Source organism: Ursus maritimus, unplaced genomic scaffold (genome assembly GCF_017311325.1).
Source record: "Ursus maritimus isolate PB19 unplaced genomic scaffold, ASM1731132v1 scaffold_24, whole genome shotgun sequence".
NCBI lineage: Eukaryota > Metazoa > Chordata > Mammalia > Carnivora > Ursidae > Ursus > Ursus maritimus.
Window position 1 is genome coordinate 20,084,103 of NW_024424897.1, and position 22,532 is coordinate 20,106,634.

The 22,532-nt window shown below is 53.0% G+C and overlaps 1 protein-coding gene across 1 annotated transcript; it reads right to left on the reverse strand.

Moving 5' to 3' along the window:
* Window positions 1–51: 51 nt before the first annotated feature.
* Window positions 52–22,521, reverse strand: ODAD4 (outer dynein arm docking complex subunit 4). The gene is made up of 12 exons (XM_008701277.2): window positions 22,265–22,521; window positions 20,002–20,133; window positions 19,611–19,761; window positions 18,855–18,916; window positions 18,401–18,566; window positions 16,864–17,088; window positions 16,487–16,694; window positions 10,867–10,953; window positions 9,088–9,284; window positions 6,229–6,329; window positions 3,400–3,484; window positions 52–1,938 (listed from the first exon to the last, which is right to left on the reverse strand). The coding sequence occupies exons 1-12, from the start codon at window positions 22,376–22,378 to the stop codon at window positions 1,376–1,378; spliced, it is 2,091 nt and encodes a 696-aa protein (XP_008699499.1). The 5' UTR covers window positions 22,379–22,521; the 3' UTR covers window positions 52–1,375.
* Window positions 22,522–22,532: the final 11 nt, after the last annotated feature.

Sequence of the window (22,532 nt, forward strand, 5' to 3'; positions counted from 1 at the left end):
CGGGCCGGGGGCGGGGCGGGGGCTCTCGCGCAGGCGCGGCGAATCGAAACCCTAAACTGACTTCGCGCGGTGAGGAAGCGGCGCACGTGTGCCCTCGAGAGTTCCTGAGGAACTCTAGAAAGACGGAAGGCGTCGCCGGTCCCGCGCAGGGTGGCGGTGAGGCCGGGGAGGCAGGGTCATGCAACTGCAAGATCAGATCCTGTCTTTATTTAAAAGTGTGATATTATTTCATCGCGGGGTTTTGCGTTGTGTGCGTGTTTTACAATATTGCATTAAAATACTATATGTTGCTTAGTGAGTTTCATGGCGCCCCGTGAAATATTGCAGATAATGCCTCACTCGCCTCACATTAGTCGGGGTCTGGTTCTAGCTAGCCTAACTTCAGCCCTAACCCTTCCAAGGACTGTGGAGATGGAACCGGGATGGCAATAGCCGGGGCACAGATGAATAATGTTCAATCCTAGCTCGTCCTCTGAGGCAGCTGTTCAGCCGCCACCTCCTCTGCGAAGCCACCGAAAGCTCGTCGGATTTTGGAGAGCTTCCCGTGTACCGAGTCCTGCGCTGAGCACTCGGAGGCGGATACCGGTTCTACGGAGGAGGAAACCAGCTTGCGGAGCCTGACTTACTTGGCTGTACTGTCTGGAGGTGGCACAGGTGGAGTCCAGCCGCCACGCCTGCTGGAAACTGCTCCCTGTTCTCGGGCAGGAACTCGCTTCCTCTCTGCTCCTCGAGCACAAAGCCCCTATCAGTGCCAGCATTCACTTCATTGTGCCTGCCAGGCTTCAGCGTGTCCCATCGTCACCACTTCCCTCAAGCCTCCCACAGTGCCCTGACCACAGCAGGCTCTCGGCAACATGAACCGATGGCCAGTGGCTGAGAAGATGTATCTCTACTCCCAGGCCTTTCCTTTGCTTCCCCTCTTCAAGCGAGCCTGGTCCCCTTGGAGCGCGCCTGTTTCTTCACCATCCTGGAACGCTTTCTGCTTAGCACCCCGTCATTTCTTCCACGAGGTCCTCGGACAGGCCCCAGGGAGAGGAACACATTTCCCACCTTTCCCACTCTGGGTCAGGCCTTGCTTGGAGTCTGTGTTTGTCACCTGGCCAGAGGAAGGTCCGTGTTCTGCTTGGAGAGTGGTACTCCAAGCCAGGTCCTCATTCTCTAAGGCTCTTGTGGGTGAGCAGGGAGGCAAAATGACAGACTCAGGGTTTGTAAGAGTGAAAGGTATCTATTGAAAGGGAAAACAGTAACGGAAAGAGGCAGAGGCGACCTGCGGAGCCCAGTCCACGTGTTCTCCTATGACAGACAAATCTCAGCTTGAAATTTCAAGTACAGTTGAATAAGATCCCTGAGGCCCCTGGTCCTGAGGCCTGCTGCTTCATTCATCTTTTTCACCTTCTTCCACGTTTTCACCATTTTCTGCCTTTGTCACTTCTGCTGCTTCTCCCAGGTCTGTTTTCCCTATTTCTTCTGACTCTCTTCTGCTGTCTTCTGAAACTTGACTCTCCAGTCCTTCCGATTCCCTTCTGCTTAATTCTCCCAAGGGTTTCTGGTCCAGCTTTGAAGGCCTCCTGTAAATTTCCCTTGATTCCATTCTGCCCAGGTCTAACGGTTTCCCCTCCTCCTCTCCCTCGTTTCCTGCGCCCAAGTCTCCGGACACTCTCCTGGCAGCATCTCCTGAGTCTCGCCCTGCGGCTCCCAGCCCTGTTCTCCTCAAGGAGCCGGCTTCCCCTACTTCTCTCTGCCTGTTTTCTTCTTGTCCACTCGCTGTGACCTTCAGAGTTTCCTGAGACAACTCATCTTCTGTCTCTTTCTCACTGTCAGTGGGCTCTCGCTCCCAGTGCTTCACCACCTTCTCAGGCTCGTCTCTCCCTCTTCTCGTGCTATCCTTCTCCTTCCCTGCCGCTGCCGCTCTCAAAGTTTCTGATTCAGCGGCCTCTTCTGCAAAACAAGAGAAAGGAAGGAAGAAAAGTAAAAGTTGGTCCATCTCTGGGCCTGGGGGGGGGGGCCCTCAACCCCCCGGGGGCCTGTGCTTCCGAGAGACAGCGAGTCATTGTTTCCTGAGCACCAGCCCTGGTCCAGGCATCTAGCGGGCTGCAGCGGTGATGTCATGCAGTTGTCATGGAATTAACGGCATAGTGTCAGTGATCTGAGTTTGTCGTCAAAGGACCTGAGACTGATGACGGAGAGATCACAGCCAGTGGTCGCACTGCCGGTAAATAAACGGCAGGGCCAGAATTGAAACCCAGGACGGTCAGCCCTCCGAGCACATTCTTTCCCTATGAGAAATAACAGGTGCTGGGAAGGGACAGAGGGGTTCTTTTCTCCAGCATCCTCATTCTGCATTGAGCTTTGTCCCTAGGAAGCACATTCATCATTTACTGGGAGGTTCCCTATCCAAATATGAGCAGACTGTCAGCAGGAAGTTCAGCTGGAGAGCTGTTTGTATGATCAAAGGGACCCTTGCTCCATGTTTTTATGAGCTATAGAGAAAAGTCACAGTGCCCTCCTGAGTCCCCCCAATACTCTCTGGAAGCCCCTGGTCTCTAAGGTGCCTGCAGGGGTCTTAGGTTCCTAGCAGGAATGGGGCAGGGAAGACCTAGGCAATGCTGCCGCCTGCCGGTCCGGGAGGGAAGTGCCCGGCAGCTGCCGCGGGCTGCAGGGCCTCCCCAGAACGTAGCTGGCGGAAGGGATGGGAGGCCGCTAGGAGCTTCTGCCCTCTCCCTGCTGTATCTCTTCACCTCTATTGCCCCCGTGGCTCCCGAGAGCAGCTCCAAGGGCCTGTGGGAGCAGAGGCAGACGCCCTCCCTGAGGAGATCCAGCCACCACATGGCGGGTGCTGGATAATAAAGGGCTGTCCTCTGGCTGCTGGGGCACCCAAAAACCTCACAACCCATTTCCCCCTGTGCCTGGGTCAGAGAGGACTTCAGCCTCGGTGCCCCTAGGGGGCGCTGTCCTCCCCAGGGACACGGAGCCTGGCCTCACTGGCTTTCACGGCCGCGCTGCTGGAGTCATACACCACAGCGGGGCAGACGGAAGCTGTGCAGACTGTCATTCTGCGGCCCCTCCACCCCCGCCCCCGTGTCTTCACCCCTGCTGCTCCCGCTCACACGCAGGAGCCCCCTTCCTGACAACTCAGCTCTCCTGGCTTTACCCCTGGGCTGTGGGGTCCTCCGGGGCAGGGGCCGAACCTCTGTCTCCCCCAAATCCCACACCTTCCCAGCACATGACCAGTCCTTCACTAGTATCTGATGAGTTCATTGGAGAAATACAGGAGCGGGCTTCTCAGGGCAGTGGGCATGGGCTGGACCTCCTTCTCCTGCCCCACGGAACCCAACCCTGGGCCTGGAAGAGCGGCTGGAGAGCACAGATGGGGACCCTGGACCTCGCCCTGGCACTCACCTCTCTCTCTCTTTTCTCTCAGCGTCTCCCTGTAGTCCGTCTTCTTCAGCTCTTCGATGATGCCCTTGTTGGCATCATCCAAGGCCTGTGGGTGGAGAGCAATTGTGACCTCTCTTAACCCCTGTTGGCACCCACACCTTCCCTTTCTTCAACCGAGCCCCACGTCCAGAAGGCAGGGCCCTGCACCAGCCTAGCCGTCCTCCCTTTCCTCTGGGCTCCTGGGCAGCTCCCACCCCGGGGCTAATTTAGACTAGTGGCCACACTGGGTGGTAGCAGACGCACGACTGCAGCTAACTCGGACTTATCTCCCCTGGGCTTCAGAGTTGTCTCTTGTCTGCTCATTGCGACCTCTTTGCTAGAAGCTTCTTTGGGCTCCAGTCAATGTAGAGACAGTGAAGCCCCTAAGCACTGAGCAAGGCAGCAAGCCACGGAGGGGACTTGGAAACACACTGCCGGGTGGCACGGGGTGCTGGCCTGTCCCAAGAGGGGCCCCCGGGTGTCTGCGGGCTCCCTGGAGGCCCGGGGCTCAGGCTGTGTGCATGTTGTTTCGGGCAGAGCCCGCAGTGAGCCCTCGGGAACCATCCACGGAGAGACCAGGGGGCCTGGACGCTCTTGGAGTGCCGATCTGCCCAACAGAGCACCTTCCTGCCCGGAGCCGCCAGTCCAGGAGGGCGAGGTGGCCGGGACCTGGTCTCACCAGGGGTCACCAAGGCCGTGGGGCCTTTTCTCTCTGCCTCTCATTTTCAAAACCCTGCCCAGCCTTCAAGGCGACCCCAGATTTCCCCTTGATGGTAACGCCCAGCCCCGCCTCGCCTGCTCGGGCGCTCTCACTGTGGATCCCCTTGTCCCTATTGCCCTGGTCAGGAAGAAGCGGTTTTTGTTTTAACCTTCCCGCTGACAGCAATCTTCCTGTGGGCCAGGGCCACAGCTGCACCTTTGGGCTGGACAGCTCAGAGCCAACCCGTGGCCAGCAAATATTTACTGGGTTGAGCTGTGGAGCTGTCCCTCTCCGGTTGCAGGGCCATCCTGCAGAAGGGCATTAAGGGGGGGAGGGGCAGAGATGGTGGGTGTGAATGAGCGGCAGACACAGGGCTTCACTGAAGGAGCGCTCTTCCTCTGGAGGGCAAGGTGCACGTCTGGGGAGCTGACCCCCTCCAGAGAGGAAGATGAGGGCAGTGCAACAGGCCTAAGCGGCCCTGGGACGGGTGAGAGGAGGGCACCGACTGCCACATGGTGGAATCTCTCGGGAGCGATTTCCCCACCATGACAGGAAAGGGATAGCCTCACCAGGGTCCTCACAAACCATGAGCTCACATCCTAAAAATCTGAGCAGGTCAGGTCGCTCCTCTGCCATTCCCAGCCCTTCAAGTCCCAGCTGGTTGACCGACTGCCTGGGGACCTTTGGCCCTACTCCTTCTGCCATCGTGAGCCAGCTCTCGCATCCAGGCCCAGGGGCTCTTTCCTGACTCCCACAGACCCTTCAGTGCCCATGGCCTCCTGCGCCTTCGGTGCTCTTGCTCCTTCTCAGCCTGGCCAAAGCCTTCTGTCCCAGTCCCTCGAAGGCCAGCATGAAGTCCACCTCCAACTGGAGCGTCCTCGGCTGTCACTTCCCAGGGTCTCTGCTCCCTTTCCCGAGTACCGGCTGAACCTTCAGTCTGGTCCCCAAGGCCATGCCCTTCGTGGGCCCCCTCATTATGTCTGGCCTCTCTTAACCACAGGGGCCAGCTCCCCAAGGACAGGGGGCCTGCTTCACTCATGCCAGTAGATGCATACCGGGGTCCCACCACATGCTGGTGGGAAGCTCTGGAATCTCAACATGGGGCTGCCCAGGGGGGTAGTGGGAGGGGGAAGGCCAGGGGATTCATGCCAACTGCCTGTGCGTCGTCGAGGTCAGTGCGCTGACCCTGCTGAGGGCGGACAACGGCCTGCAGCGGCTCCGGGAGCAGCGGCAAGGCTGTGCACCTGCGGGCTTCCCCGGCTTCACCTCTGGTCTCTGCCTCCCGACGCTTAGGCCAGCACTGTCCAACAGAACTTTCTGCCACCATGAGATTCCTCTAGAGCTGCACTCTCTGGAACCCACGAGCCACACGTGGCTGTTGGGCACCGGAAACGTGGCTGTGTGACTGAGAAACTGACATTTTATTTACTTCGAGTTCATTTGAGTCTAAATAGCAGCCCGTGGTGGGCGACCTTGCTGGGCTGCGTGGTGCCTCCCTAGGCCTGGGAGGGAGGCAGTCACACACATGCTTGTCTCCTGGAGGAGGCAGCATTATCTTCCAAAAGGCAAGTCCTAACATCGGTTAAGAAGGTCTCAGCCAGGGGCGCCTGGGTGGCACAGCGGTTAGGCGTCTGCCTTCGGCTCAGGGCGTGGTCCCGGCGATCTGGGATCGAGCCCCACATCAGGCTCTTCTGCTATGAGCCTGCTTCTTCCTCTCCCACTCCCCCTGCTTGTGTTCCCTCTCTCGCTGGCTGTCTCTATCTCTGTCGAATAAATAAATAAAATCTTAAAAAAAAAAAAAAAGGTTTCAGCCAGCATTAAACAAAAGAAAAGAAAATGAAAACTATAGGAGAATATAATAGGAAGTATCTGCATACATAGTAAAGGTAAAATGCTTTGTAAAACTTTCGTTTCTATTATTTCGAATAAGAATAGGTGTATCGGCTTGCTGTACAGACCGAGAGCAGCAGCGAGCTTTTGAAAGCTACTACCCCACCTCGAACGCGGCCTGCGGTTGGTGGGTAATAAATCCCCGGGGACTGGCTGACTGAGGGGCTGAGGACCCACCCTCGCCCTCCCCGCAGCCGGGGCCCCGGGGGTGGGCAGCTCACGCTGACGATGGCCTGCTGAGCCTCGTTGTTGTGGACCAGCTTCGCTCTCTCCAGGGCTTTCTCAAAGTTGCTCACGGCCGACTCGAAGTCTCTCAGCTTGACTGGAGAGCAGAGGGGAGGCATAGCACAGGTAGACTGTGACACTGTGTGTTGGACAATGCGGCTGCCTGGCACCACCCTTTCCATCACATTCCTGGACCAGCTCACCTCTGAGGACCAGAACCTGGGAGCCTGCGTCTTGGAGAGCAGGCCATTCAGAGAGGTCAGAGAGGAAAGAAGGGTCTGGAGTAGGGCCTGTGCACGCATCATGTGTCTCCAGGGCAGGGGGCAATTCCATCTTGCCCCAACTTACGATTGTTCCAGAAGTGGAAATCCGGATATACCTATATCTATATCTATATCTATATCTATATCTATATCTATATCTATATCTATATCTATATCTATATAGATATTTTTAAGTAGGCTCCACGTATGTGGAGCCCCATGCGGGACTTGAACTCACAGCCCTGAGATCAAGCCTGAGCTGAGAACAAGAGTCGGACGCTTAACCGACTGAAACACTGAGGTGCCCCTGGAAACCCATATTTTAAAACCGTTCATTCCAATTGCCCGACCACGCTGTGAAGACCGACAGAGATATCAAAGGGCCGGCTGTGACTCACAGGCCAGCAGCTGGAGCCCAGCCCCCACACTGGCACAGTCCGAGCTCAGTGCCGCAGCCAGGTAGTGCTGCCGCTGTGACCTCATCATTGCCTGACTGACGGGCTGCCCAAGGTTTCGGAGCCAGGAGGACCTGGAGCCCAAGCTCTGCCTGCGAGGCTGTGTGGCCTCTAGAACCCAGCAGCTCCCAGGCGGCTGCATTTCATTTTTCTATCCCAGAGTGGGGAAACTGAGAGCAGCAATGACTGCCTGGCTCTCCAGGGGCCCTCGGGGCCAAGTAAGTCCTCAAGAGTAAGACTGAGAAGGGTGTCTGGCGGGTGCAGTCGGTTAAGTGACTGACTCTTGGTTTCAGCTCAGGTCCTGACCTCAGGGGCCTGAGATCGAGCCCCATGTCCGGCTCTGCACTCAGCACGGAATCTGCTAAGTTTCTCCCTGCCCCCAATAAAATAAATAAATAAATCTCTCTTTTTAAAAGATTTATTTATTTCTTTATTTTAGAGAGAAAGCGCACAGTGGGGAGGGGCAGGGGGAGAGGGAGAGAGAAACTTCAGCAGACTTCATGCTGAGCGTGGAGCCCTACACGGGGCTCCATCTCACACCCCTGAGATCAGGACCTGAGCTGAAACCAAGAGTTGGATGCTTAACTGACTGCACCACCCAGGTACCCCCAATAAATAAATCTTAAAAAAAAAAAAAAAAGAGTAGACTGAGGACAACATCGGCCCTGAGCGGTACATCGCATTTCCCCTTATCCTACGCCCTCCTGAGAACAGGAAAGAGTTGTAGGAAGAGCTCCAGTACTCACGCCTTCCCCCAGCTTAAAGCTTCCAGTGGTTGTCTCCCTGTAACGAGGCCCACGAAGCCCTGAGGATCTGGCCCCTCATCGCCCTCCCCCATCCAGACTTCCCAGGCCCCCAAGGGCCCGGGCTGCCGCTCCTCTCCCTCCGCTTCTTAAATCCCCCAAACTCCTCCCCACCTTCCACACGCTGTTCCTTTGGCTGGAAAGCGCTGTGCACAGCTTTTAGAGTATTTGGTGCCTTCTCCTCCTTAAGGTTTCTGCTTCGAAGTGACTCCCTCAGACATGGAAGCGGGACATGGTTACCAATGTTTATCCCTACTGTTTGCCCCGCTTGGTGCCTCAAAGGTGCCAAGAAAGTATTTGTGGTAAGAATAACAAATGATGACACCCTTGACCACAGCCCCTGCCACATGGCCTCCCTCATTGGTAGTCCTCTGCGCCCCTGGGGCAGGGGACTGGGCTCCAGTCCCAGCCTCACTGCTTACTAACCTGTGACCTCCAGCCATTTCCTAACTTTGTATTACGAAATATTTCAGATATACAGAAACACCGATGGAGTACAGTGAGGCCCTACAACTCATCGCCCAGCTCCAACAATTATCAAAATACCACCAACCCTGGTTCATCTATTCCTGCTCACCCCTGCCCCTTGCTGGGTTAGTTTTTACAACTTTATCAGGGTGTAATTTAGATATTATAAAACACACCCTTTGTGACTATATAGTTCAATGACTTTTAGTAACTTTATGGAGCTGTACAATGATCCCCACGACCCAGTTTTAGAACATTCCCATCAAGCACCTGGATGGCTGAATTGCTTAACTGACTGCCTTTGGCTCAGGTCATGATTCCAGGGTCCTGGGATTGAGCCCCAACATCAGGCTCCCTGCTTAGTGGGGAGCCTGCTTCTCCCTCTCCCACTCCCCCTACTTGTGCTGTCAAATAAATAAAATCTTAAAAAAAAAAAAAAAAAAGAACATCTTCATCACTCTGTAAACGTCCCTCATGTGAGCTGGGGCAGTCAGCTGAACCACTCAGTGCCTCAGTTTCCCCATCCGTGAAAGGGGGACAGTAACACCTTCGTCACGGTTCCCACGGTGATTAGGTGCAGGAATGCACGCAAGAAGGGTACCAAGGTCAGAGGAATTGGCGCAGTTCTGATGACGCAATGCTGTGCTGATGTGCAGCTGGGCTTCGGGTGCCCCGGGCTCTCACTGAGCGTGGCTTAAAGAAGGTGCTTACCACACACTGGTCAGGATGGAGGGCTTTGTCCTCCACTCTGAGTCCACATTCATCTGGCCAAGGACACACCGGGATGCTAAGGGTCCCCAGCCCTGGCCTGGCAGCTCGGCCTGAGGGCTGGGAAAGGTAGGGTGGTCCTCTCTCCGTGCCCATACCTTGTGCCTGTGCCACCAGAACGCTGGCATTCAGCTGCCACTCAATGTCCCCTTCTTCCTCGGCACACTGCTGGGACTTTTCACCATAATGCTGGGCCTGCCAGGCCTGGTCCAGCTCCAAGTAGCAGCGGCCGATCTCGTGGAACAGCCAGGTCTTCTCCAGGGTGGTTTTTGCCAGAGGGATCTTCTCCTCCCACCTGGGAACGTGAAGAGCCAGGGTCAGTTCTTTCCGCTCAAACCCTGTACTCGGCCACAGGAGGCCAAGCCTTCTCACCCGGCCGCAGAGCAGAACTCGTTCTCCAACTACCAGTTCTTTCTGACACGGGAGTGGAGCCAGTAAGCCACAGTAAGATATTTTAAAACGACCAAAGCTATTTGGTACAGTTTACAGAACTGATACAATAATTGAAAATCATGTTTATAGACCTGCATTTCAAATAACATAAAAATAACATTGAAAAATATCATTAAGTATATAGAAGACAAAATCCACACACAAAAGATTAGAAAAAAAAAAGAGACATCAATAAAGTAAGATTAGGATTAGATCTAGTCATTGTCTTCAGGTGGTAAGACAATTTTCCTGCTACTCTTCTGTATTTTCCAAATTAATATTTTAACAATAAGCACAAATTTTCTATGAAACATTTTCTTTTTTTTTTTAAGATTTTATTTATTTATTTATTTATTTATTTATTTATTTATTTATTTGAGAGAGACAGAGAAAGCATGAGCACAGGGACAGGCAGAGGGAGAAGCAGGCTCCCCACTGAGTAGGGAGCCCGATGCGAGGCTTTCTTTTCTTTTCTTATAAAAAGATACAAACAGGTGGGTGAATTCTCAAACTTGTCTGTCTTTCGGCACATAGACACCAGGGCCGTTCAAGAAGCCAAGTGATGTGGAGCAGAAGGGTCCCAGCGAATGAGTCTAATTGGATCCTGCACTGGGCAGCCTGGAGCACATTTGCTCTCGGTGCTGAGCAAGGGCGCCCGCGGAGCCGGCCCTCCCAGTGCAGGCTGGCGGCCAGGTCAGGCCCAGCCCTGAGTCTCTCCGGGGCTGAGTTGTGCCACTGGAGCAGATCACCAGCCCCAGGGTTGGATATCAAAAATTCAGCAGTTGGGCCTTCTGGAGAGCTCAGCGTCCCTTCCCAGTGAGCCCATGACCGCACAGACTCACAGAAGAGCCTCAGAAGAGGGCCCCAAGGTCAGTTAGTCTATCAACTCCTGAACTTGCTCAAGGTAGGGAACATCTGGTAGTGCTTGTTAGAAATATGTTCCTGAAGGAGGCTGGCTGGCTCAATTTGTTAAGCATTTGTCTTCAGCTCAGGTCATGACCCCAGGGTCCTGGGATGGAGCCCTGTGTTGTTGGGCTCCCTGCTCACAGGGAGTCTGCTTTGCCCTCTCCCTCTGCCCCTCCCCACTCCACTCGTGCTCTCTCTTTCTCAAATAAATAAATAAATAAAATCTTTAAAACACAGGTTCCTGGGCTCCAACCCAGACCTGTAGAATCAGAATTTCGGTGCAGAGACCCCAGTAATTCATTCACCTCCAGGTGATTCCTGTCACTGGGAAATTGTGAACAGATCGGAGTCTAGTCAATCAATTTAACAGATGAGCCTCACAGTTGACACAGTGGCTTGCCCACTGTCCCCTAGCAGACCATGGAGCCAAACTCAGGTCTTCTGACGCTTCTTTGCCTGGCATGCTAACCCCAGGCTGAGAGTCCGGTGTGAGGGTGGGAAGTCCTTGCCCTCAGGTGGGGCAGTCCAGGGTCACTCACGTGTCAATGGCTTGCTGGTATTTCCCAACTCTGGCAAAAACTCTGCCAATGTTGTCAAGGGCTCTCGACTTTGCATCAGGAAGGTCACTGTGGGGAAGAAGCAGGATATGGTTCACTAGAAATTGGCCATCCTAGGAGCACCTAGGTGGCTCAGTTGGTTAAGCATCCAACTCCTGATCTCAGCTCAGGTCTTTTTTTTTTTTTTTTTAAGATTTATTTATTGGGGGACCTGGGTGGCTCAGTTGGTTAAGCATCTGCCTTCTGCATTGAGCCCCCTGCTTAGTGGGGCATCTGCTTGTCCCTCTCCCTCTGCCCCTGCCCCGCACCTCCACTTGTGCTTGCTCTCTCTCTCTCAAATAAATAAATTTTAAAAAGATTTATTTATTTACTTGGCGGAGAGGGGCAGAGGGAGAGAATCTTTCAAGCAGACTCCTCGTCGAGCGAGGAGCCAGACACGGGGCTCGATCCCATAACCCATAGGATCATGACCCAAGCTGAAACCAAGAGTCAGACGCTTAACCAACTGAGCCACCCAGGAGCCCCTCAGCTCAGGTCTTCATCTCCAGGTCATGAGTTCAAGCCCCATGCTAGGTGTGGAGCCTACTTAAAAAAAAAGAAGAAAGAAAGAGAAAGAGAAAGAGAAAGAGAGAGAGAGAGAGAGAGAGAGAGAAAGAAAGAAAGAAAGAAAGAAAGAAAGAAAGAAAGAAAGAGAGAAAAGGGAAGAAAAGAAAGAAAAGAAAAAGAAATTGGCCATTCTAGGCACTGTGGAAACTGCAGGGAAGCAGACAGGGGCCCTGGCCTCAGGGCCGGGGCGTCCAGTCCGGTTGGAGGGACGATGCCCAGGAGGCATGGCTGTGGTGCACAGGTCCTCTCACACCCTGTGGTGTGAAGAACACCATGAGAACCTTTCCAGAGAGCAATCACTCGGGAGTTTACACACACGTCCCTTTGATGCGGCAATTCCCCTTCCAGGGATTTACCTGGAGAAGATAATTTGACAAGAACACTCGTTAAAGCAGTGTTTATAATATGAAACATTAGCAACAGCGGAAACCCGTGCCCCAGCGCTGACCATTTTTATGTATAAAAAAGTCCCTGACACATTAAGTTAAGGTCAGATTACAGGAGCGTATACTATAACTGTTACCCCGTTTGTGCTAAAAATTAATATGCAGGCCTGAGGCACGATGCTGTGTTCCCGGCCTGACGAGGAAGGGGCCACACAAGAGGCGCGCAGTGCACTGAGTGCGCGTCTAGAAGGTGGAAAAGTCTGGAAACAGATTCTCCTTGGAGCCTGTGAAGGGAGCACAGCCTTGCCGACACCTTGGTTCTGGCCCAGTGAGAATGCCTTCAGACTTCTAACCTTCAGAACCACAAGAGAACGAATGTGGGGTGTCCGGGGGGCACAGTCAGTCAGGCATCTGACTCTTCATTTCAGCTCAGGTCATGATCTCAGGGTCCTGATCTCAGGGTTGTGAGATTAAGCCCCACGTCAAGCTCCACGCTCTGTGTGGAGTCTGCTTGGGATTCTCTGTCTCTCTCTCTCCCCTTCTCCCTCTTCCTCCCCCTGCTCGCTCACTCTCTCTCTCTCAAATGAATAAATAAATAAAATATTTTTTAAAAAATGAACCTGTTTTCTTTTAACTCACCAATAAAGAAATGAATGAATAAAAAGTGGGCATTTTTATTAAAGAATTTATTTTCAAGCAATCTCTACTCCCAATGTGGGGCTCGAACTCATAACCCCGAGATCAAGAGTCACGTGCTCCACTGACTAAGCCAGCCAGGCACTGCCCAAAACGGGCATTTTTAAAAGTAGAGAGGATGTAAGTCTGGCTATTAAAAATGATTTTCCAAGGGAAACGAGAGATGAGGGAAACTACCCATTTATCCATATTGTTCCCCAACAAATAAAATAAGAAAGCAGTCCCCCAATCCTCCCTCCCCTGCACCCAGCATCTCCTCCCACTCTTTCCCTCCTCCTCATCCCTCAGGGCCCTGCCACCCGACAGGTTCCTATGTCCCCCATGAAACTCTACTCCTTGGACTCATTCTCCCCGCGCCGTGGCTGAACCTGCCTTTCCGACATGCACATCTCAACAAGCCATTCCTCTTCCCACAGAAACATGCATACAACGTTGCTGTGTTTGATGGCAAAAGCGGAACAGCCCAAGTGTCCCACAGGGATATAGCTAAAGAAATTACTATGCACGCTGAAATTCCTTTCTCTGGAGCCATTTAAAGAATGAGACCCTTTCCAAGACACACGTTCCTTGAAAATCACAAAAATGAGCTGCTTTTAAGAATCCTAGGAATGTGCATATGTATGTAAATATGTAGGTAAATACTTTGAAAAGGGGCCAGAAGGACACACGTCACACAGGCCCCAGGTAAATGAGCGGAGCGTGGTGCTGGGAGTGGGGGGAAATTCCAAGTTCTGCCCTCAGCGCCAGAGTTCTAGACCAATTACAACACGAACACCAGCACTTCTGTAAAAACAGACGCCTCCTCCGTCTTCAGTCCTCCCCAGCCTGGGACGCAGACTCCGCTCCAACAGGTCTCGCCCCCGCCCTGCATCTCCCATCCCTGCCACTTCTCTCTGCTTGGGGTACCCTTCTTCCTCCCCCTCGTCCACTTGGCTGACCTGTCCTCTCTGAAATCTCTCAGCTCCCAGCAGTGCTCCCACCTGCCTCTCTCCTTGGACCCACAGCCATACTGTGCGCCTGGTGCTCTGACAGCACCTCGGACGGCGGCCTCCCCTTCTAGGGCGCATGCTCTGTTGAAGTGTGATGAATGAATGAGTTGTAATATGTTAATGTATCCATAATACTATGTAATGAGAAATAACAATAGCAATGAGAAAGCATGCAATCAAATCATCTAGAATATGTGGAGGAAAAAATGAGGGCTGGGGCCGCCGGAGATGCTGCTGAGACAGGCTGGGGTTTGATCTGTGCCTTGAGGGCCAGCAGGCTGTGGAGGTGGGGGGGCCAATGGAGGGGGCATGACTGATTAGAATGAGGGAGTACCTGAACAAACAAGGCCTGAGGCCCGTTCGTGGATGGTAAAAAGGGACTAACGTTGTCTAAAGAACACCTTTGTGTATTTAGCACTTGGCATGCGTTTAACACATGCCCACTACGCGGCAGGTGCTGGAAAGAGAGAGAGATATAAGATAGCCCCTTCCGAAATCCAAAGTCTAACAGGGGAGCCAGGATCCACGTGGAAGGTAGAGAGGGAACACCAAAGAGGGGAATTTCTAAATCACCCGGGGGACACTTGGAACTTTCCTGAAGGGAGACACATTTACAATTGTGAAGGACAGAAAGGAAGGCGTTGATGAGGAAAGAGAAGGGAGTCCTGTTTTTAGGGGCTGCAGGAGCAGAGCCACAAGGTGTTGCCTGGGGCACAGGATGCCCAGGGGCCTGGACAGAATTGGGTCCACTGGGGCCGAGAGAAGTTGGGTCAGGAAGGGCAGCCCGCATTGAGCAGAATTGGGAGCTGGAACTTTATCCCAGTCCTACCACTGGACTTGTTCGGCACCGAGGGGCCAGCTGGGCTGCAGGAAACCCAGGTCAGAGGAAATCAGGCAAGAAGTGAGAAGGGTCTGGACTGAGCTGTGGGATGGAAACAGAAACGCACCATGGAGACAGGAAGGAAGAGGCCCAGACAACATGTAGGCTGGCTCGGTTTGAGCAAGGAGGGAGGGCTCTGGGAAGCTTGCCTGGGCTCCTTCTTGGGGACTGAGTGGCCAATAATGGTGCCATGCTCACAGATAGGGAACCCTGGAGCAAGAGGTTTGGGAGGAAGATAAGAGATTCCACTTTGGACATGTTAAATTTGGGGTTCCTGTGGGACATCCAAGTGGAAATGCCTTGGAATCAGTGGGATATGCAGGCCTAGGGCTCGGAAGATGGTTGGATCCGTGGTACTGTGCATACGTATCTTGTATAATCCCTATAATCTCTACAAATCCATATTAATATACCCTCATTAGAGAAGAAGAGCAAACTGAGAAGACAAACAATTTAATCAAATCCACACATCTTCCGAGCGCCAAAGCCAGGAATCAAAGTCAGCTCTGTCTCCAAAGCTCTTGCTTGTTTCCTACTTCTGGAATGGCCAACACGAGATACTTCTGCTCAGCATGGCAAAGGCCAGTGAGAAATGAACTGGGAATGAATAGCACGTGCGGCTCAGGAGAGTGAGGAGAGGGCAGGAGGTAGGGGGTTTAAGAAATACGGTTTGGGGGCACCTGGGTGACTCAGTCGGTTAAGCGTCTGACTCTTGATATCAGCACAGGTCAGGATCTCGGGGTTGTGAGACCGAGCCCCACATCAGGCTCTGCACTCAGTGTGGAGTCTGCTTGAGATTCTTTCCCCCTCTCTTTCCCTTCCCTTCTGCTCCTCCCCCCAACTCGTGTGCTCTCTCTCTCTATCAGTCAATCAATCAATCAATCAATCCAATCTTCAAAAAGCAAAAGAATATGGTTTGACTCAAACGGAGGAGTGACATGGGAAGGCTGTGCGGAAGCGGGTTCGGAGGGGGCCTTGAGCGCCGGGTGAAAGTGTGTGGCTGTAACCTGCAGGCAACGAGGGGCCAGAGCCCGTGGGTCACCAGGGGAGGAGCTGCTGGGTAAAACACAGGTCTGTTTAGGTGGTGCGGAGGGCCGGGACCCGACCTTTGAGTGTAAACAGGATGATGGGAGGTAGGGAGAGGCTTGGACTGTGGGGCAAGTGGAAACTGAGCAGCAGAAAGTTGTGGAGGACACCAAAGATTAGAACCAGGATGCCGGGAAAGTGCTGGTACCTTTGAGAGGGGCCCTCAAGTCTGGGGAAGAGCTGGTAAGTTGGTATTAGTATTATTATGGATACCCGGCACTGTCCTGAGAGTTTTACCTGGACTTCTGCCTGTCCTCTCCCCTGCCGCCCTCTCAGGAAGGGGCTATTGTTATGCCCACTGGACAGAAGAGACCTGGCTGGGAGAGGTGAAGTGCCTTTCCCCTCGGCTGCGGGGTACAATTCTGAAGCACAGGTCAGTCTGACTCTAGAGCCCATGCTCTCAGTCAGCACCGGAGTATCCGAGGCCCTGCTTGATCTGACCCCTGCCATTTGGTCTGGCTTCCTCTTGGCCACTCTTCCCTTGCCAATACTCTGATCTCAGGCATTGAGCTTCCTCCTGCCTGCTTCAGGGCCCTTCCAAAGACTGAGTGTGTCCTCCTGGAATATACTGCCCTCAGCACAGCGCCCTGTATCTGTCCTTCATGACACTTCCCACAATCACCATTTACTAGCTGCGTCACTTTTCGCCCCCTGTGTCTGGTCCCTGTGGTGTTCCCGAGGCTAGCAGCAGCAGGCAGGGCTGGGGTTGACGTGTACTTGCTGAAATGGTTTAGGACTAGGCCTATCCCCTCAGAACCAAACCTCTGGGAGCTTTTTGGCGTTTGGGGCCACTGACTTCCTCTTTGTGGCAAAAAAGCTGACAGTCTAGTTCTGCCTCTCAGGCTCGGTCCTGGGAGCTCATCGACCAGCAGCCCTGGCAAAAGGCTGGTGTGCAGCCCCCGCCCCGCTCATCTGCAGGCCCACAGGCCCCAGCCGCTCAGCCTTCCCTGGGCACTCACTATTCCTTGGCGATCTCCAAGTCCTTTCTGTGGCTCTGCAGTGCTGCAACCATCTGCCCCAGCTCAATCTGGGCATTCCCTATGCAGCTGTACAAGTTTCCAACCAGCTCGTCCTTGTTGGGCACCTCCTCTTTGTTCCATTCCAGCACTTTCTTCAGCACTTTCTCGGCTTTCTGAAGGCTCCCGTCAGCACTGCCACTGGTCAGCACTAGGAAGGGAAACGGGGGACATGGAGGCGGGAGCAGTCTCCTCGGGCTGACGGGAGAACCTGCCTCCCCCCAGATACCATCCACAGGCCAGTGAAACCAGGGGCTTGGGCCCTGTGTTGCTCTCCCACTACCCGGCAAAGGCTCTGCCCTTCTGAGAACACTACCCACACATGTCGATGTCCTCGAGGCTCTTGAGGATGTAATGGGCCGTCTGTGAGGGACGGCGCTTGCGGTCCCGCAGCCATTTCTCTTGCATCAGCTTCCGGTCCCGCTCCCTGGCGTAAATGGGCTTCTGCTGTCTCCAGAAGTTACTGCGGGTGTCTAGGTAGTTGATGCCTGTCATGATGAGGTCCTCCACGGTCAGGCCATGCTTGACGGTGCCTTTGATCAGATCTGGGAAGAATGGTGTGAGGAGAAACCGACTAGAACCGGCGACTGAAGGAGCCGCCTCCTCTTGGCTGGGGATTCCCGCTGTGGGTGTCCCCTGTGGGGAGCTCTGCTTTGAGCTGACGAAAGCAAGAGCACACAGGTAGCAGAGTGGCTCTATGCGGACCCAGGTAAGGCCGGAGCCCCTTTTTCAGGCACTCCCACGGTGTAGAACTTAGCACACAGGCCTCTTCTGGCAAGATACAAGGAGCTAGCAGAAGGGGAGCTGGCTGAGAGCTGTCTGAAGGGACCACAACCCCTGGGCCTCCTTATTTCAGGTTGTGTCCTCTGAGAAGACTGAGTATGAATGCACAACCTGGCCCTGCTTGCCAGTGCCAAGGGATTCCCTAGGCGCCAAGTGGGCCAGGGCTGGCAGGGAGCTGGAGGGGCGTGCCTGAGTTCTGCCCTCCTGCCTGACCAGAGGTTAGAGCCGGTCGCAAAAGTGCTGAAGTTCAGGCTCCCCCTTCCTCCACAGAAGCTCCTCTGGAAGGAAGTGTTTGGGGCCCTTACGGACAAGTGGCAGTGGTGGAGCTGCTCCTGAGACACCGCCCTGCAAGGAATCCTGCAGATGACCTCAGGGTGCCAGTTCTGGAGAAAAGGCATTTGATTCAAGGATGATCCCTGCTTAGGCTTACCAGCTAATGGCAATACTCCCACCCTCCCGTTTCATTTCAAGGCTCTGCCCTATTTGAGGCCACCACCAGCACGGAATAGTGGAAAGAACGTGAGACTGGAGGTTCGGAGGCTGGCCCCTGGGGTCGACTTCACCACGAACTTGCTTGTCATCTTGGACAAGTTGCTCCCCATTCAAGGTCTCTCTTTCCTTATCTATACAAGGAGGGATTAGACCAGATGAGATTTCAGAACATACTAGTGCTAGTACTAGGATTCCGCTTCTGGCAGGTTCCAGCTGGACTCCTTTGCCCTTCCTACAAACTGAAGGCTCAGGGGATGCCCGTCCAAGGGACCTCGGTGATAAAGGGACCCCGATCTCTAAGGTTCCCTCCCAGGGGTACCATAGTGCTAAGGGCACTGGTTCTGAAACTGGACATTCTAGATTCAAACCCAAGAGCCATGTCACTGTTTACCGATGTGTAACCTTCGGTGAGTTACTTAATCTTTCTGCACCTGAGTTTCCTCATCTGTAAATGAGAATACTAGGAAATCCTGTCCATAGGCTAATGTTACATGACAGGCTCTCTCTCCAGCTCTTATATTAAGCACCTGTCCCAGATTTCCTTTGCCCCAAGTTCCCTGTTGCAAACAAAGTATCTGAAACCTTCATCCAATAGGAGCTTCTCCAGGTATTCCTTGTCCACGTAGAGCTCGCCCAGGAGCTGGCGGACAATCTTCTCACTCTTGAGCGAGCCCTTCCGCTTGGACTCTCTCTTGGGGTGATGTAAGAGGTGTCTCATGGGATGAGGCTTCTGCTGGGCTTTCATACTCTGGAAAGGTGGAGCAATAGAGCCTCAACAAGGAGCACAGAGTACACAGACATGGCCCCAGAGTCTGTGATCCCAGACATCTCCCCCAGGAACTCTCTGTGGGTTAAGAACCATGGAGTGTGTCTGGTCTGGGAACAGCTAGATTCCCAAGACCCCCCTGGAGCTGGGGCAGAATCCCACGGCTGCCCATAATGGGCAGGAGCCCCCCAGGTAAGAGGGCCACTGAGACCTCAGGCACAAGTGGACACTTCCTTGGGATGGGTGTGGTATTAGAACCAAGGCCCTTACCTCAGCCTGCTTGCTTAAGAAGGAGAGGTCCCCTTTGTTCTCTAGCTTAATTGAAGAAGGACCTGCAAGGAAAGAGGCTGGGGCTCAGGTGTGCCAGGCCCTCAAGCATGACTTATTGCATATTTTTATGTAGAAATGGCTGCCTTTGGCAGGGGGTGGTAGAGGCTGTGGCAAAGCTGGCTCTGAGCCAGCCCAGCAGGTTGATGGCATAGGATGTTTGGAATAATACTCTCCTAAGAGCTAGGTAGCCTGTGCTAGCCCATGGCCATGGCAGCCAGATTTCCAAACGAAGGCCGTCCCTGAGCACTGGGGGAGCTCTCCATCCCCAGCCATTTCCACACTCTGCCACTCACAGTGGCAAACTCTTGCTCTCTTCCCTCCTCCCCCTGCCACTAAGCCAATGGGTAAAGCCAGTCCTTGGTGCATTCGCGTAAGAGAGGAAGCCAGGAACTAGGGAAGGCTAGGCTCAGGACCCCATTCTATCCTATGAAACTAGGCCAAAGACAGGCTTAATGTGAACAGCCTTCGCATCTGGCTTAGAGGAGAACCAGAAGTTGCAGAGCTGAGCACAGTGGATCAGGGGCTGGTCCCCTGGGTAGAAAGATTAGTTCCTAATCTTCAAAAAAATCAGAAGCAACCAAATCCAAGCATGAGACTCCCTGCAGGCCTGCTGGAGGCTGCTCACTCATTGGACATCCAAGCCCAAGGATTCCAACAGCCCCCCTGGATAAGGACATAGGTCTGAGGGTCGCTCACTTCCCACTGAGTTGTTGATGGCTTCCTGGGCTTTCTGAATTCCAACTTTGAATTCTCGGTCAGGCCGCAGCTTGTAGCCTCGATGATAGAACACCAGGGCAAACTCAAAGTCTCCCATGGTATACAGGGTCTCAGCCTTTTGTAAAATTCCCTGAAACGAGAGGAAGTCAAATTGAGGTGGCAGACAAGGCCTTACAGGACTTAGGTGTGGTAGAGCGGAGGGTCCTGGGTTGAGGATCAAGACTGGGATACAGGGGCTGGTAGCTACCTAGGAAAGTGACCTAGGCAGAGAAAAAAGCATCAAACCCTGGGCGGTCTGGCTGGTTCTTCAGCTTCTTCTCATCAGAGGCCACGACAGGCAATGGCAGTGGTGAAAGCCAGATTGAGTCACCTTGCAGAAAGTTGGGTCACCCTGGAGTGAAGCCTCAGCATCCTCCAGGGATTTCTCCAGCTCTCCCATCTTCAGGAAGCACTTGGATCGGGCAACCAGGCAGTTCTTATCTCCATTCTGAAGGTGAAGAGCCTAAGAAAGGAACCACCCATGTTGCCTGGCACCAGGCAGCACAAGGTCGAGGCTTGACCGGAAAGAGCATCCCAAACCCTCCTGCCAGAGTTTCCAGGGGACTCCTCAGGCCAGCAAACAGGTCTCTGGATCTTTTGAGACCACAAGCAGCACAACATTGATCTTTGCTCAGTCCACTGATTGTCTGCACGGAGCTCATCTTGAACAAGGTCGAATCACTAGCTCCTGTGAAAGCTACTGAGGGAGATGTGTGAATATACCACTCGGTGGATATACTGAATTTTCCCAAATGTCTGGATTCCTCCCGTCTGCTCAGGCATTAGGAGCTTAGGATTTTTAGCGCATACCCAGTTCAACTGCAAACCTCAAATGGCTGCACAGCACTCAAAATACATTTCAGAGGCTAAGCATTCTGAAGGCTAACGGAATGGGTTTTAGGACATCTACAACTTGAGTTATCCATTCCCCTAACTCTCTCTTTTTACATAGTTTGTTGAGAATGAGTCGCTATTTCAGGAGAACAAGATGAAAATGCTAGCAAAACCGAAACTGGGATTTGGATGGTAAAGTGGGAATGGAACACTTCTGCTCTCTGTGTCCTCTCTTTTGTTTGAAATCATCATTGGAGGGGCACCTGGTGGCTCAGTCAGTTAGGCGACTGCCTCTTGATTTCGGCTCAGGTTATGATCTCAGGGTCCAGAGATCGAGACCCCCCCCTCCAGCACTCAGAGGGGAGTCTGCTTCTTTCTCCCTCTCCCTCTGTCCCTCCACCCACCCCAGGAGTGCACATGCACTCTCTCTCTCTCAAAATAAGTAAATAAATAAATCTTTAAAAAAAGAAAAGAAAATCATCATTGGAGCTGTGATGTACTGTCCTTGCTCAGGCATCAGACTGTACTCACACCTTTCTAAGACCTTTCTGCTTTTCCAGGAAGAGGAAGTAGCTACTGGCTTTTGTGGAAGAAGGCTACTTCTCTCACCCAAAGTTATTTTCCCTCAGGGTGTTCTTTTCTCTCTGCCTGAGCTTCTCCACAATGAAACACTATCCAGAAAGAGGAGAATGGGTGGGGGCAGGGCTCCTGAACTCAACTGTTGACCCATCTGGCCAACCATTCTGGTTTTAGGGTGTGATTGGTGATTGAAAGGGACAAGACTTTGGGTAGCAGTGGAGAAGCTTGACTTAAGGAGGAGCCTTGGAATGGTAGGAGGGCTATCCTACCACTCCCTCTGGAATAAGAAGAGGGCTATACGTTGTAAAAGAAATTGTGGTAAGAACATCTAATAGCTTGGGGTGCCTAGGTGGCATGGTCAGTTGAGCAACCGACTCTTGATTTCAGCTCAGGTCGTGATCTCAGGGTCTTGAGATCGGGCTCGAGTGGGGATCCACACTCAGGACGAGTCTGCTTGGGACTGTCTCTCCCTCTGCCCACTTTCTCTTAAATAAATAAATAAATAAATAAATAAATCTGTTTTAAAAAAGAACATCTAATAGCTTACTTGTGAAGGAGTATGTATGGTGGTTAGCACCTCAGCACTGGAATCTGAGTGCCTGGGTCTGAAAACTTTCTCTTGCCAGTTCAGTGATCTCGGCCATGTACTCAACTTCTCTACCAGTTTCCTCATGTATAAAATGGAGTAATAACGGAACCTCCCTCATAGGGTTGTACTACATTTAGCAGCAGTGTGCCTAATATCCTAAAACAGCACTCAATCCCCATAGCGTGAGGTTGAGCAACTGGTACTAAGATTATATGTAATAACGTTATTTACTGGCCATCTTCTGTGAGCAACTGTGTGCTTGGGATTTCACCACTTGTGCGTGCAACCTCCAAGCCCATTTCCCAGCCAATGATGGCAAATGAAGGCTGCACTGTGGGAAGGGGCCAGTCACAAAATACTTAAGTAAAAAAGTAGAAGTCACTGGTAATGCAGAGAACGGTTATTAACAGGCAGAAGATAAGTGGGAAATGGTAGAAAATGGCGAAGCAGTGACAGTAGTTGACAGTACTGCGTCAATCAGGAACAGATGAATAACAGAAACAATAGGGTCCTCCAGGCACCAAGGGGACCTCAGTGTTATCAGGAATCGGAAGTGGTGATGGGTGATTGGTAGGTTCAGAGCCCGACTCACGTTGCTGAAGCTATGGGCGGCTTTAGAGAACTCTCCGCACAGATACAGCCGCTCGCCCTCCGCCATGTAAGAAGGAAATGTGCTTCGCAAGCTGTCAGCTTCTGGGTCCGACATGGTGGCCGTATTCGGTGACGCTGAAGCAGAAAAAGCGAGCAAAAGAAGCCCGAGAACCTCTCTCTGGCTTGTGGAAGCCCCGTCTCTTAGCAACCGAGAGGCGTAGGGTTGCTTCCGGCCCCTCCCTTCGCTCCTTCGGGGCGGGAGCCCGCGG

Coding starts and splice junctions, on each gene's coding strand:
- ODAD4 (XM_008701277.2), bottom strand. CDS start 22,378: ATGTCGGACCCAGAAGCTGACAGCTTGCGAAGCACATTTCCTTCTTAC. Junction 16,695..16,863: donor CCTCGAGGACATCGACATGT/GTGGGTAGTGTT, acceptor TTCCCTTCCTAG/TGCTGACCAGTGGCAGTGCT. Junction 6,330..9,087: donor TCTGGTGGCACAGGCACAAG/GTATGGGCACGG, acceptor TCTGCTCTCCAG/TCAAGCTGAGAGACTTCGAG.